Raw genomic sequence first — 15,182 nt, 5'->3', positions numbered from 1 at the left:
ATAAAATTCGATGTAGCCAAAACCGGAACTCGATGTGGGGAACGTAAGAAACAAAAACCATTTCGAAACCAATCAGCCAACCCGCCCCATTGTTCCTTCAAATATTTTAGTCGAGGGGGGGGGGGGGGAATAAGGAGAAACAAAATTAGTATCTAACAACCAAAAACTTGTTCACCATGTCGCTAAAATGTCGCGCTTCGTTTATCGCCAAATCGTGGCCGAGCTGCTAGTGTCCTGTGCCGCCAAGCGCGCTTGCTATCCGCTTTCCTTTAGTATCTTTGTCGTCGTCGTCGTCGTTGTCGCCGTCATCCTCGTAAGCCTTTTCTCTGTTCGGTGTTGATTTGCTCAACTTCTCTTTACAACCCCTGCTCCATCGTAAAAATGTCGACACAGAAAGTGTCGCAGGAACGAGAAACGATGCAGAGCGATGCGTAACCACTGCTTGTGAGACGAACCAAAGATAAATGCAACAGTACATACAATTATTAGCAAAGAGGAGTGAAATTTTAAAACGTCCTTTGTGGTTTTGACCAGAGAGTAGCCTCTCTATAAACAAAACGAGTAAGAAAATCTCCATTTCGAGCCAATCGAAGATAGATCGACCGCAAGCACGCAAAACATACACACGGGCATGCTATTTAATAGCAGAAACAAAATCTATTGTGATTAATCCACTGCGCTAATAATAGTCGACGTAAACTTAAAGCCCCGTTTACACGTAGCGATATATCGCAGCAATGCCTTGTATGAAACCAATTGCCACGATATATCGCTACGTGTAGACAGCAAAAAAGGAACAAATTGCTTGTATACGACCAGATTGGCAGATCAAAAAAATTGAATGCGCCGAGCATCAATTTCGGTCCAATCTCCATACATGTGTGCGTGTGCTGACGGTGGATAGACATGTGTGCGTGTGTTGATGGCGGTTCGACATGTTGTTTTGAATGTTTTTAAAGCAAAAGTTTAACGTGAGAATAATGGCTTCGCTTTAAAAGCCATTCCCTTGACCACCGTGACCGATTAGTACTCTTGGTACGTTCTATTTTTTGCTTTGTAACCGAAACGCACAATCCAAAGGCAGACAAACACAGTGTTTCTTCCATGGCTGTTTCCATGACACCGAGATCTGCGATTGCAAATCGCAACGGTACATCGTGGCGTGTAGACGCTCCACCTTGGCTGCGATATATCACTGCGATTAATCGATACAAGGCATTGCAGCGATATATCGCAACGTGTAAACGGCGCTTAAGATAAAAGAAAGGGCAGGCAAAACCACAAATCAAGCGGATGTCTACGAAATTACCGTTGGTGTGTGTAGCAAATGAGCAGAGTTTAGTAGGCCATCGCGATCCGGAAGTACACACACACACGATCCATCGTTCATTAATTCGTCCTTCGCAACCATATTCCAATCTGCCTGGTTCAGTGCGTGCTCCATATTTGCAGATTCGATTGAAAATACTACGAGCTACTCAATAAAAGTGAAAAGACGTATGTCGAATGTAAAACCATTAAAACAAGGCGTCTTATTTTTCGGATAACCTAGCATCCTCCGTGCCCCTTACCTTGTAGTTGTTGAACGGGTTTCCTAACACTTCCGTCATCCAGCCGGGTGTGAAACAAAACAGTGGAGTTTATTTTGAAGAGTTTTGTAATTTTATTATACTTTTTCTAACGAGAAGGCCACCGTCTGTGGCGTGATTCTTCTCTGTTTTAGTAACAGTTGACCTATTTGATTTTTCCCATGTTGCCAATAACTTGTTTGAAACGTGAAATGCCTACTGCAAGGAGTGCTGCTGTGTAACGGGCATCAAAGTAAACCTGTGCTGTGCTACAAGGCAAATGACGGGGTGAAGACTTATTGAATACCCAACGACGCCTAAACAGAGCGATCCATCAGAGAAACAGTGGTGCAAATTCATTACGTTTCCATTCCTAGATGCGCTTAAAGCTAAATACATCATAAATAGTTGTCGGTTTCTAATTTTGCTCTGGCCAAAAAACAAAACTTTTGTAACGGAGATTGCAAAACGAGACAAAGGCAAGGTAGTAAAAATATCACATAGCTTGATTCGATAGAAGTGGGATTTTTTCTTTTCCAAAAAGGTGGCTCAAATCAAATCAGGATTCCGGGATAGCTCTAGGGTATTATCTATTACAATTATTCGTTGCATACGCTGCTGTGCATATTGTAAATTTCACTGTGCTACGCATTACTACGACTATAAAATGGAGATACAAAGAGTTCCATTGGGAGTGCACTCGAAAATTCCTTCATATTGCATCTGAGCAAACTTGTTGAGTCGGACTCCATGAGTTTATTGTCCTACAGCTGGATCTGGATAGAAAGGGGTTGTCGAAATAGAAAAAAAAAATCCTAGAAAGGTTCAGTCTGTCGGTAGAAGATAGCGATAGCGGTGGGAAATATTCACAGTCACATTTGAAGCCTCACAGAGAGAGAAAGAAATGGGAGGACATAAAGGGTAAAGACAGCCAACGGGTGGAGTGGTAGGAACAGATAAGAGATTGTTACAAAACGTATCCTAAAAGAGTGAAATGTTTGACGACATCTTAGAGTTCTGTTAAACAGAGTTGTAACCCTTTTCGCGACCACTGATTTGTAACGGATTTATTTCTATACACAACATTTTTAATAGAAGATCGGTCCCTGTCGCCCGAATTGCATTTCTTTCTAAGAACTCACCCTTGGTGGCCAACTTGATAGGACTATGAAACAGCGGAAGAATATTGCAAACACGGAACGCCCAAAAACGGATTCGTACATCTTGAGCCCTTTTAGGCCCGGAACCAGCGGACAGAGCCTTAAACGTAACGCCATCGGCAACAATCAGCATTTTGCACGATTATCACAAATCTGCTTCCCAAATACGCAGCCCAATTCCTAGTGTGCTCCCCTCTAAGGCCTGGCTGTCCTTGGCCGCCCTAATCGGCATCCGGCAGTGCGGCTGAAGAGCATCAGAGCTGCGGGTAGAACTGGTACGACGTGGAGGTGGTTGGATTGAGCAGGGCGTGCCTCTGCCGTTGCTTGCGCTGCTCCGTCATCTGCCGAAGGAGGACGGAATTTGTAAAAGTGGGAGACATTGGGAACCCCCCCCGCAAGCCTACCTTATTTTCCAGCTCCATAATCTGTGCCATCAGTTCGCGCACCGCAATGTGATTGGTTTCGAGCAGGTTCTTCAGACTGCGTAACTCAATCTGCTCGCCATCGCCGTCGACGGCGGCCAGCGACATGGCGCGCAACCGTGGAAACCAGTCCTGTATGTTCGCCTTCACCATCGCGTGCACGTAGCTCTCGGGGCCGGTGAACTCGGTCGGGTCCTTCACCTTGACCAGCACGATAAAGTACAGGTAGTGCCACATGTTGTGCTCGTTTTTGATGTGCTCCTCGAAGCTGACCGTTTTGTTGTCGAACGCCGACCGGTTCAGGCCACACACGAAGCACGTGTTCTTGAGGATCAGCTCCTTCTGCTGCTTTTCGCTTCTCAGATCCGCAAACGTGTCGATGATCACACCGAAGATCAGGTTCAGCACGATGATGATCACGATGAAGAAGAACAGCAGATCGTAGATCACGCGCGGCACGAACAGCGTTTCCCGGCGGCTCGGTGCTCGCAGGATATCACCGATGCCTCCGCCATTCCGGAGACCCTGATTCATCGTGGTAATGATGCACATGATCATCGAATCACAGCCCCGTTCCTTCATCTCTCCATCATCACCATCGGCCGGTGGGGTCGTCAGCTTGGCACACGTCTGCTGAACCACTTCATCGACGATGCCCGCCGCCGCCGCCGCGGGTGCCGCCATGTGACTCGAGTCCGGAGACGAACAGTCGACCCCATCGCCGGGCGACGCCACCGTTGGGCTGTACTCCTCGTCGACCGCTACCAGAAAATCGTCCCGGAAGAACATGTACCCGATGATGGAAAACATGTACACCAGGATGAGTGCCAAGACGGCGGTCAATATGATCGAACGCCCGTTTCGCGTAACGGATCGAATGACGTTCAGTAACGTTTCCTCCCGATACACCACATCAAACAGCTAGAAATGCGAAAATCAGACTTAGAAACATTGTGATTTCGTGCCGCCTCACTGTTACCGACCAGAATGGAGAAGAAAAATGGATGCAACAGCACACCGAACACACAAAACAGCAGATAGAAGAAGTGGTACAGCAGCTCCGCATCGGTCACGATCGATACGAAGTGTTTCTCGAGCGTCCCATAGTTGCCCATCAGACTGATGATGTGAACACCCTTCATGACCACCGTAATGCACCCGAGCAGCCAGAGCGTCGGCTCAGGGCCACAGGAAAAGATCAACCGCAAGATCAGGGCCACCACGAACGTGCGGATGCCCGACTTACGGGGCAGCGTGATGACGATCGCCAGCGAGACGAGCATAACGAGCCAGATGAGCGACGAAAGGTGAAAGCTTAGCTCTGAAACAAAAGAAACACACAATAATTAACTAACTGGCCAGCATGCCGATTGTAGTCCGCATCCACTAACCGGGGACGGCGTTTTCGAACGGGTAGAAAAAGGCCACGATCAGGTTGATCAGTACGGCGAGATTGAAGAGAATCGTGCTCCACAGCGACATGTAGCTGCTGACCCAAAACAGGGCCGGCTGGCCACGCAGCTTCTTCTGCCACTTCATCTCGTTGAACATGGCCTCGTGGCGATCGAAAAAGTCGGCCACCTTGCTACCCTGATCGTCCCGTTCGGCCGTGTTCAGCACCCGGACCTTCGTGTCCTTCGTCAGGTACTCGCAGATCTCCGGTATCGGAAACACGATCTGCTCCAGCGTCCGATCGTGGCGCACGATCTCGATCTGGGCCGTGTGCGTTTGGTAGTACAGTAGCGCTTGGTTGGTTTTGCTGTTGGCCTTGCTCACGCTCAGACTGGACGCACTTTGAGCCACCGAGCTGGGGGGCACTGTGGCCGAAACATTGAACCCGCCACCAGGGGCGCCACTGGCGGGCCCACCGCTGACGGCCGCCGCCGCCGCCGCCACCGCCGGTGTGACTGCCGTGCTGCTGTAGCTATCGATCTTGAGCAAACCGGCCAGTTCCTTGTTGTGCACCGCCAGCTGGTGGCACAGGATGTAGATGTTGTGACCGACCTCCTTCGGCGATACGCCAACATCATCGTCGTCGTGCCCATCATCACCGAGATCGTGCCGCAAACTGCCGTACCCATCGTCGCCCGCACCCCCAGCGCCAGTGCAACCCGGGCCACCTCCACCGCTGCTGCCACCACCACTTCCTCCTTCGCTCTGGTTCAGCAGCATCAGTATGTTCTCGTCCTGATGGTACGCCCGGCACGCCACCTCCACCAGCTGCTTCGGGTTCATGTTGGCCAGAATGCGCTCCGCGTTCTCGCTGTCCCCGCGCGACTCCATGATCGCGAGCAGCAGCTTCGAGGCGTTGTTTTTCAGCTCCAACACCAGATCCATCCGGTTCTTGCCGAGCGGATTGATGTCGTTCAGGATGAGCGCCGTGATGATGTCGAGCCCGTTCGATTCGTGCGTCGCGATGCAGTTCTGATTGTCGTGGCACGGCCCCTGACAGTACTCGGTGAGCGTTTCGAGCGTTTGGTTAATGAGCGCCACATTGTTCTCGTTAATGTACAGCCCCAGCAGACCCAACCCGCCCGTCGTCGAACCGCAGATACAGTCCAGGAACATGAGCGTCTCCGACACCAGGTTGTAGTTCGTTTTGTTGTTCTGATTGCGCAGCAAGTTCTGCAGCTCCGGGTTGTGGTTCTCGCACAGGAGCTGCATAAAGCGCAAGATCGGCTGCATCACGAGCACCTTGTTCGAGAGCTTACTATTTTCGTCCTTGTCCTTGTGCTTCTCGAGCTTCTCCGCCAGAATATCCTCCAGCGCCGAACTGCCGATGCTCATGAGCGAACTTTCATCCCCATTGTCCGACCCGACCCCGTCGGCGGTCGTGGCCAGACTACGCGCATTTATGTACGACTGTTGCGTCATCAGGGCCGCATTCTGCAGTTCCTCCTTAAAGTCCTCCGTTATCACGATCCCGTTCACCTTGTTCAGTGCCTTGCTGCGGTTGCCGATCTTGTCCAGATCCTTGCCCTCCGCCTTGCTCTCGCTCGCCTTGTTCGCCGCCATATCGGACGTGTTGACCGTGACGGTCGATTTGATCTCCTGCTGGGCGTCCTTCATCTTGTCGAAGAACACCTTAAAGAACGACTGGCTCAGATCGTTGCTCAGGAACTTGTTGTACATGCCCTTCTGGATGATCGGGTTGCCACCCTCGAGCAGCGCAATCCCCAGCTCGATCGCTTCCACGAAGATCGACGGCGAGTTGATCGATTTGATCACCAGCTCGATCACCAGATCACTGGCCCCCTCCTTGTCCAGGTGGTTCTGCACCTCGTGCAGCGTACGTCCGGCCCGGAACAGATACTTTGCACCCGGCCCATGCGAAACGCTCGCCACCGGCACCGGGCTACCGGTACCGGCCACTAGTGCCGGCTGTAGTATCCCGGCACCGTGGCCCGGGATCCCCGGGATTGCCCCGGGAAGCGCAGCCAGTGGGAGCTGCACCAAAAAGTCGTTCCCAAAGTAACGCTTCAGTAGGATCGTTCGCAGATGATCGCCCTTGTCGCCGTAATCGCAATCGATCGTCATCATCTCCTTCAAAGTTTTGAGGATCTTTACGCACAGCTTTTCTTCCTTCTCTTCCAGCAACTTTTCCGTGTGCTTGATCAGATGCCGGATAAAGTCACCCGTTTCGCACTTTTTGCGCGATTCCGTGTTGGGCGGGAACAGTAGCTCCGAGCGGTACAGGATGTCGACCAGTAGCGACTGTTCCGCTTCGACCAACGGTTTCAGTTTGTCCTCGAGCAGCGACACAATGTCCTGCAGGCCCTCGATGATGCTCCGATCCATGCGCATGATCTGTGACTGCGAGCGCTCCATCTTCGTTTGCTTCGTCACCAGCAGCCACTTGCTGGTCTGGCGCGAAAGCATCGCCGTTTTGTTGAACATCTTCACCACCTGGTTCTCCAGGTCGATCGGAATGGCGATGCCGCGCGGTTTTGCCTTCTCCGACAGCGTTCGGATGCAGTTCTCCACGTTGAAGCGCTGCGATGGCGACAACCATTTGCACTGCGTCAGCTTGAACGAGTTTTGTAAGATCTTCACGAAGATCAGCTGCCGTTTCTGTGAAAGAAGTGGAACGAACGAACCGAATTAGTGGAACTGCGAACTTATTGCTGTCGATAGGGACGAGCGTAAAAGGGGGAGATCTCAGGTTTAGCGAGGCCACTGGTAGTCTAGCGATCGTACCGAACAAAGCGCAACGCGCGCGACTCTTGCCTGACTGAGGGCCAACTTTTTCCACATCGGTAACCGAACATCGTTCAGGCTATTCTGCCGCAGAAGCCGCTTCATTTGATACCGCTGACCGCAAACGATGCGATTCAGCTGCGCAGCCCACTCTTTGCCCGGCCGCTCTTCCTCCTCCGCAGCCGGTGGTGGCTCTACCGAGTGCGAAGGCTTACAGATCCAAAGGTGTAGACCCACATTATCACGTTACTGACCCTTCTGGGATTCTCCCGATGCCCGTGTTACTAACCTGCAAAGCGGTGCTTTGATCCGAGAACTGACTGTTGAAGAAGGTGGTCAGTATGTTCATCACCTCGTTGCACACGTAGTTCTCGAGCTGGCGGTTAGTAAACGATCCTCCCTTCACCACGTTGTTGATGTCGATCAGGAACGATTTCTCGAACAGACACCACATGTGGTTGGACGAGTAGATCTCCTTCACTTCCACCTCCGTGTCGATGTAGCAGTGACACAGGAAGTCCACGTACGCCACCTTCACCTCCGGGATGCAGTCCGGGTGTGAGATCATCGCCACGATGTCGTCCAGCGCCAGCAAACTGTTGCACTTGATCTCCGTGTACACGTTCTTGCCCATCGTGCAGCAGGCCAGCAGCTTCACGAGCTCGATGTGGTACATCAGCGGAACCGGATCGGCCAGCGTGCCGCTGCTGAAGCAGCGCATCTGCTCGACAAAGTAGTTGAACGAACCCTTATCGTTGTAGAACACGAGCACCTCTTCGCCCGCGTTCACCAGCTCCTGCATCACCATGTCCTGGCACTTGCGTATGAACTGGTTCTCCGCCTTGATGATCGTCTGCAGGAACTTTAGGTACTCCACGTGCCGCCCGTGGATCTCGACGCAGTGGACAAAGTGTTGCACCACCTTGTCGCTGACCTCGTTACAGAGGTTGAGATTGTCTTTGAAAATAGCACACACCGTTTCCGCTTCGAGAATCTACAAAATAGGACGGAACATCAATTAACCACCCTTTTCAATAACACCACCCTTCGGGAACTTACGCCCGGGTTAAGGAACAGATCGAGCTGCTTGTGGAGCAGAATCTGGTTCTGCTGGTTGCCGAGGCAAAAGTTTTGCAAAAACTCGTGCGCCAACCGCATCAGCTCGTTCATCCGATAGTCGTCCTTCTCGTCGTACGGAATCTGCAGCAGATCCAGGACGACCGTGTGGACACCAACGTTTCGCAGCAACCGCTGCTCGTGCTTCCGCGGCTTCACGAACCCATCGGGCCCGATGGGCGTGACGCACAGTTTGTTCATGCGGATCAGAATCTGCTGAATCTTCTTGTACTCCAGAGCCTGCTCGGGGTTCAGTTCCGGTCCCTGGTCAAAGTTGAGCTGCGATTCTTGCTTCACCAGCTCCGGTTTACCCTTGCCCGCGGTGCTCGACTTCCGTGCGCTATCGCCCGATTCACCGCCCTTGCCCGCGGTACCCCCATCGGCACCATCACCAGCGCCATCGCCCGTCAACAGATCGTCCGTTTGTTTCGATTTGTACACCCAAAGTTCCGACTTTTCCACACTCTGGCGCAGCACGTCCAGGTCGGACTTGATCTGTTTGTACGACTCCACGTCACTGTCCGACACCAGCAGCTGCACCTGGCGGAACGCGTGCAACACCTCGTGGCGCTGGCTAAAGTGGCGGAACAGCAGATGCAGGGCGCCCGATACCAGTGCCGGATACTCGTGCATGATCAGGTGGAGCAGGACGCGCAAGAACGTTCGCCCGCCCTGGCCGTCTAAATCGAGCGGATTGTAGGTGTCCTCTGTGCACCCGAAGATACCCTCCGCCTGGTAGCCGATCGACTCGAGGTCGATGTTCTTCTGGCGCAGATTAATGTTCTCAGCCGTCGGTGGTGGAAGCCCACCGCTGACGGCCACTTTCGGTGGTCCTTCGGGTGCGGCCGCCTGAGTAGAACTTCCGTCACTCGTCGCGGACATTGTGCCGTGGCCCTCGGACGTTGAGTCCGTTCCGGTCGTCTCGGTTGTGGAGCTGCTCAGTGTTACCGACACTTCCGAGGTGCTGTCTCCGGTGCTGCTGTTGGCATCGGCGACACTACTATCGGCTGGTGCTACCACCGAGACTGGTGGCTCCACCGGGGCAATCACGGTCGGTGGTGCCATAATCGGGGACGGAGCGATCGGACGAGCGTCCGTCGTGGTTTGTTCGTTTTCGTCAAACTCACGCTTGAAGATCGACAGCAGGCAACTGATGCGATAGTCTAGGCGCACGTCCAGGATGAACTGCAGGATCTCGATGATCTTCAGCTTGGTGTCCATCACCAGCGGGTACTCTTTCAGGAGCTGCGAAACGGACTTGCGGTGCTGGATGGTCGGTGAAACGATGGCGGTTGAGATTGGGCCCAGGGTCAGGGACGTCATCACGGCACCCATATCGCCAATCCGACGCAGCACGCCGCCCTCAGCTGCAGACGGGGAGTAGAACAAAACTGATTTTTAGTCCAGAACTTCATCGCCGGACAGCCTTCTCAGTAGCCTCGGAGGCAGACAGAACGTTGGACGTTTCTTCAGCAGCATACGAGGTCGATTCAAAAATGTTCGCGACATTTGTGTTTTTTCAAAAACTATTGGTTCTAATCATGAATATCTACTTAGTCCCCTTTAAAGTAATTCCCATCAGATGTCATACAATTGTCAATAAGCGTTTTTCCAATACTCGAAGCACTTCAAAAAAATCATTTTTTGATCTCGTTCAGCGCTTCCTTCGATGCCGTCCATATCTCCTCAATCATATCGTAGCGTCGTAGCGTTTCATGGCCTCCTTCAGTTTCCGGAATAAGAAAAAGTCACAGGAGGCCAAATCTAGAGAATACGGAGCGCGACAGCCAATTTTGGGTTTCCCACGAATCCGGGCGTTTGTGACGGATTGCTTCGGGCAAATTGCGCATAACTTGCAGGACATATTCTTTATTGGCCGTTCTATCCTATGGCCACAATTCATGATGCACCACGATCCTGCAATCGAAGAAAACTGTAAGCAAAACTGTTCACATTCGACCAAACTTGTCTCTCCGTGAGTCGTCTCATCTTCTCGGCCCTCTGAAAACATTTTGAACCACCGATAAACGTTGTTTTTGGTCTTAATAGCTTCACCATAAGCCACATCCAACATTTGATAGAGATTTTTTGCCATCCATTTTTTTTGGAAGAGACAAAAATCGAAGCCCGCGGAAATTTAAATGTCGTTTAAATTTTTGAACAGACCTCGTACACTTAACCGTTCGAATACAGAAATTAAACTAAAAATACTAAACTATGCTACATCCAAAAGGGGTACAAATATTGCAACTAAAACCCGCACTACGCTCCATTAAAGACCTCGAAACGCATGGCCCAGAGCGCATGGCGTCGTACAGCGTCCAAAATTGGATTAAAAGATGATTACGTTTTACAGCTGAGAGCGATAATTGAACTAATTGTTGCCCGGCCTGGAGCTTCGCGCGGCGTCTAACCCTTGTGTCTGCCTACAGGGTGTGATGCGTCCAAATGGGGTGCTTTTATTGCGCCACGATGGTGACGTGCATTTGGGGATGATGGCGGGAAGTGTATTCAACGTAATGAACGGAAAATAAACAAAATACCAACCAGCGAGCAAACGGATCGGGGAATAAAACTAAACCACTAAAAACCAGCTCGAAACATCAGGCCCCGGCCCGTGCCCCTGAAACTTACCAATACCACCACCACCACCACCACCTCCTTTACCCTGATTAGTGACCGCGTCCGGGATGCTTCCGGAGCGCACTTTGGACGCCTTGGTCGCCTCGACGGCCGCCAGAGCGACCACGGTCGAGGCGGAACGATTTATCTTCTTCGGCATGCCGAAATCGGTCGTCAAAAGGCAACCGCTGCTGCCGCCGGTTGGCGTTTCGTTCGCCCCCTTTCCGGCCTCCGATGGGTCCGTTATGGCGATCGTGGGCGCTTCCTTTTCCTTTGCTGCATTCCGAGATGGCGGGCGAAGATGCGAATTGGTAAACAAACAAAACCCAACCGAACCGAACCCAACCCGGACCGCAACGCGGAACGCGCCTCTAAGCCTCGGAGCCTCTTATGCTAATTAGAACAGAAAACCAGAAAGGGCCGCCGAGGGAAGCCCCACTTACAGTCGATGTGGCCCGTGGGAAGTCCGGTTCCGTCGGCCTCGCTGCTCGACACACAGTCCAGTATGTTAAGCAGCGTCTTCGTCAGCCGCAGCAGATCGCTGAAGCTGTAGAACCCGAAGTAGATCAGGTCGCGCGCCAGCTTGACCACCTCGAAAGTCAGCTTGTTTTGGTCCTGGTCGGCGAACCACATCTTCGAGACGACGTGATTGCACAGATAGTCCTCTACGAAGGCGATCGTTTTGTTGAACCGGGCCCGGACCGCTTCCTTGTTGCTGTCCGGCTGCTTCTCGATGTCGTAACTGGGAATTGGGATTGGGAATCGGGTGATAACGGAACAGAAAGTCCAGACACCGCACGGCATGCGGCACTTACTCGTTGATCGACATGACGGTCGGTATTTCGGACCACAGGCGAGCGTACTTGACCGGCGTGACCGGTTCCTGTGGATCGCGATCGACGTGCAGGTGCAGCATCAGGCGGCAGAACGAGGCCCGCAGATCGTACGGAACGGTCTTGTCGGACATGCAGCGCAGTATGAGATCGATGTCGAGGTGGGGCGACAGATTGTTGAGCGCCAAGTACTGCCGGTTGAGGCACATGTTCGAGAAAAGGTTCAACTGGTGCCGATAGTAGTCCAGGATCGCGATATCGTTCGTGCGGCCAATCTTCAGCCCCTGCGCCAACCGACTCATCGATTTCGATTGCTAAAAAACGGAACGGAAAGGCGATTGAGCTACGGGGATCAATGCAGCGCCGCGCGTCCTCGAGACTCACCGTCCGGTTCGTCCACATCAGGACCACCTCGTGACGCTTCCGGTCGTCCTTTCGCTTCGCTCCGTCCGCTCCTTCAGCCGGTGACGAAGGGGAGCCCGCCGTTTCGTCCACCTCACGCAGTTCCGTAAACTCTCGGTTGCCGCGCTCCAGCTCGCTCAGGTAGCCCAACGGATCGTCGTCGAGTTCGCGCAGAAACGTTTCGATCAGTATGTCGGCGTTCTTCGCGCTCAGCACACTCTTGCAGATCAGCTCCTGCGTGACCGCGATCGCCTTCTTGTTCGAGACGCACAGATCGGACAGATAGTCGAGGAAGCGCGACTGCCAGCTGTGCATGTTTTTGCGCACCAACCCGACGAACGTTTCAATCTCCGCGGCCGTAATGTGCTTCTCGAGCAGCTTCCGGTTGTTGTGCAGCAGCGCCGTGATCGTGTCCTCCGCCAGGATGTCGTACCCGATCTGTTTCTGCATCAAGCCGAAGTGCTTCGCGATGTACTCCTGGTTCTTGCGGTAGTCCTGCTGGCTGAGCTTCAGAATGCGGTAGCACAGACGAAAGATGTTCTTGAACGGAGCGTTTTTCGGATCGCCCAGCTCGTCGATCCGCAGGAACGGCCCATCGTTCGTTTTCGTCTCCTGGAACGGCCCCTGCAGGATCTTGAACAGCTGCTTCAGGATGTACTGCTCACGCAGCAGCTTCTGGCGGTCCCGGTTCGGGTTGTTGATCGTCAGATCAAGCGCGTCCGACTTGTTCTGATCGTTCTCCTGGCCCGCGATGAAAAACACAATGTCCTGCAGCAGGGCGATCAGCGAGCGGCGCTCGTTCGACGAGATCGTTCCGTTCTCGAGCTTCGTGCTCATGGCCAGCAGCAACTTGCAGGCATCGTTGGCAAAGTCGAGATCGCGCACCTCCACCGGCGACACCGGGATCAGCTGGAACGCCTCCTTGTCCTCCTTGATCGCCGAGCAGCCCACCTTCGACATCACCGGCTTGTCGTCGTCGATGTCGATCGGCACGGACGTCGCGTGGACCCAGGTGTTCGAGCAGAGGTGCCGCAACCGGACGTAGCTCGACTGCGGCACCAGACCCTCCGGCCGCGTGATGGTCGTCGAGTCGAGCTCAAACACCGACGCAATGTCCGTCGAGTGGGGAACCGGCACCAGCCGGAACGAGTCCCCACCGGCCCCGGGATGGCTGGAGCTGCTGGATTTTTCCGCCCGTGAAATGTCCTCATCAATCTCGGCCGCCAGGTAGTAGCCCGTCGCGAGGTGCTTGAAGCGAAACAGCGAGTTCCAGTGGCCGGCACCGCCCCGGCAACTGTCATGCTGCACCACTTCCACCTCCCAGAGCGCCTTGCTGCTGGTGGCCGCCGTCGCACTGCTCCGGCCGGTCGTGCGCAGAAACACGTGCTGGTGCTTCTTGTACTCGTCCATCGTGAGGAACTTTTCTTGCTCGGCGTGAAACAACCGCACCACGTCGCCCCCCTTCAGGACGTCCTCCTGGTTCTCGCGCTGCTCCATGAACAGCGTGATCTTCCAGGAGGTGGACGAATTCAGCACGTTCACCTCCTTGCTGCCCGGGTTGTCCGGCAGCTCGTACGTGGCCGCCACGTGCAGATTTTGCCGGTTCGCGTTGACCGGCTTCAGGATCACCTTATCGCTCACCACGACATTATCGCCGGCCGACCGCAGCTTGTAGAACGGCATGATGTAGAACCACGAGCCCTCGTTGCCGTTCGCATCGAGGTAGACCCGCATCGCGTTCTTCTCCAGCAACGCCGGCAACCGGATGTTGACCGTGACGTATTTGTTGGACTTCAGGTGCAGCAACTGCACCACGCTGCCATACTGCACGACCGTCCCCAGGAGCTTCTTGTTCTCCGACTCATTCTGCTTCTTCTCGATCTCCGCCGCGTGCTGCAATCGAACGGGTTTTTCTAATTAGCGCATCGAACGTGATCGAAACACGATTCGCCTCACGATGAGACCATTAAAAAGCGATTCGCCATCACGACAAAGTAATTAACAAGCGGGCGGGCGAATTGGGGACAATCGTGACACTTTCGCCACTTTCTCAAAACGGCCCTAATGGCAACAGAACCTACATGCAATCGTTTCAGCAAACTGGTGTCCGTGTTCGCCGTGGTGCTCTGTTTGGCCGCCTTCCAGAACTGCTTCTGGGCCGAGTACCGGTTCATGGGGCAGATTTTGATGAGACAATCGCGGAACTTTTCCGGCGGATCGTTGAGATCGCCCGCGGCCGGACACACCACCACCCGGTCATCGACGAGGCTGTGGGGAGAGAAGGGCGCAAAGGACGACATCCGTTATCCGGCACAGTTCAAGGTTCAAATCGACTTACCCGAGGGTGCTGAGAAACCCGGACACACTGCCCTCCGAGTAGAGGGACACGATGTCACCCAGATGCAGGAAGCTAACCGATCCCATCGTACCGTCACCCATCGTGCTGCCTTTTCTGCTGTTGTCTTTTCGTTGACAGAATTTACTTTATTCCCTTCCGGTGCCAAAACCGGGTCGATAAATCTTCCAACAAAACCTTCGGCGGGTTTTCCGCGCTGAATCCTTGAACAGTCCACTCGCACTCTCCGTTTGCTCCGACACTTAAACCTAGCTTTTTTGCGCTCGACGAGGCCACCACAACGAAGGCAAACGGCCACTCGCGCTCCGACACCCTCTTCTTCTAACGGCCCGAGGAATGAGCTCTTTCAAGTGCTCGAACATCTGGAAACGGAGAAAAACAAAAGCGGTTTTCGAATTAGCACTACGGACGAACGGGCGGACACTGCACAGCGCAGCGGAACACAGAGTTTCCACGAACTATACGGTACACGCGGCGGATGATGCAGCTGCACTTGCCAAGCCAGA

The 15,182-nt window shown here is 53.4% G+C and overlaps 1 protein-coding gene across 2 annotated transcripts; it reads right to left on the bottom strand.

Annotated features, from left to right (window-relative positions):
• Positions 1–1,693: 1,693 nt before the first annotated feature.
• On the bottom strand, positions 1,694–14,759 carry LOC128268529 (inositol 1,4,5-trisphosphate receptor). 2 transcript variants are annotated; one of them, XM_053005653.1, is made up of 16 exons: positions 14,659–14,759; positions 14,402–14,588; positions 12,303–14,213; positions 11,901–12,232; positions 11,529–11,827; positions 9,468–9,830; positions 8,848–9,257; positions 8,407–8,742; positions 7,637–8,341; positions 5,321–7,221; positions 5,059–5,218; positions 4,542–4,917; positions 4,134–4,471; positions 3,840–4,071; positions 3,133–3,791; positions 1,694–3,069 (listed from the first exon to the last, which is right to left on the bottom strand). In XM_053005653.1, exons 1-16 carry the CDS (start codon positions 14,757–14,759, stop codon positions 2,983–2,985), a joined length of 8,397 nt encoding a protein of 2,798 aa, XP_052861613.1. In that variant the 3' UTR covers positions 1,694–2,982. The 2 variants fall into 2 exon arrangements, with proteins under 2 accessions (XP_052861613.1, XP_052861612.1); XM_053005652.1 differs by having other exon boundaries at positions 9,468–9,854; positions 11,541–11,827.
• Between the last annotated feature and the right edge of the window lie 423 nt (positions 14,760–15,182).

The sequence above is a fragment of the Anopheles cruzii genome, chromosome 2 (assembly GCF_943734635.1).
Source record: "Anopheles cruzii chromosome 2, idAnoCruzAS_RS32_06, whole genome shotgun sequence".
Classification (NCBI taxonomy): Eukaryota; Metazoa; Arthropoda; class Insecta; order Diptera; family Culicidae; genus Anopheles; species Anopheles cruzii.
This window is presented reverse-complemented; position numbering and strand designations above follow the sequence as displayed.

Bases quoted from the DNA above. Each gene is read 5' to 3' on its own strand.
- LOC128268529 (XM_053005652.1), bottom strand. From the start codon at position 14,759: ATGGGTGACGGTACGATGGGATCGGTTAGCTTCCTGCATCTGGGTGAC. The intron at 8,342-8,406 runs GTAAGTTCCCGA...CCTATTTTGTAG, and splicing joins ATCTGTTCCTTAACCCGGGC to ATTCTCGAAGCGGAAACGGT. The intron at 4,472-4,541 runs GTTAGTGGATGC...CTTTTGTTTCAG, and splicing joins GTTCGAAAACGCCGTCCCCG to AGCTAAGCTTTCACCTTTCG.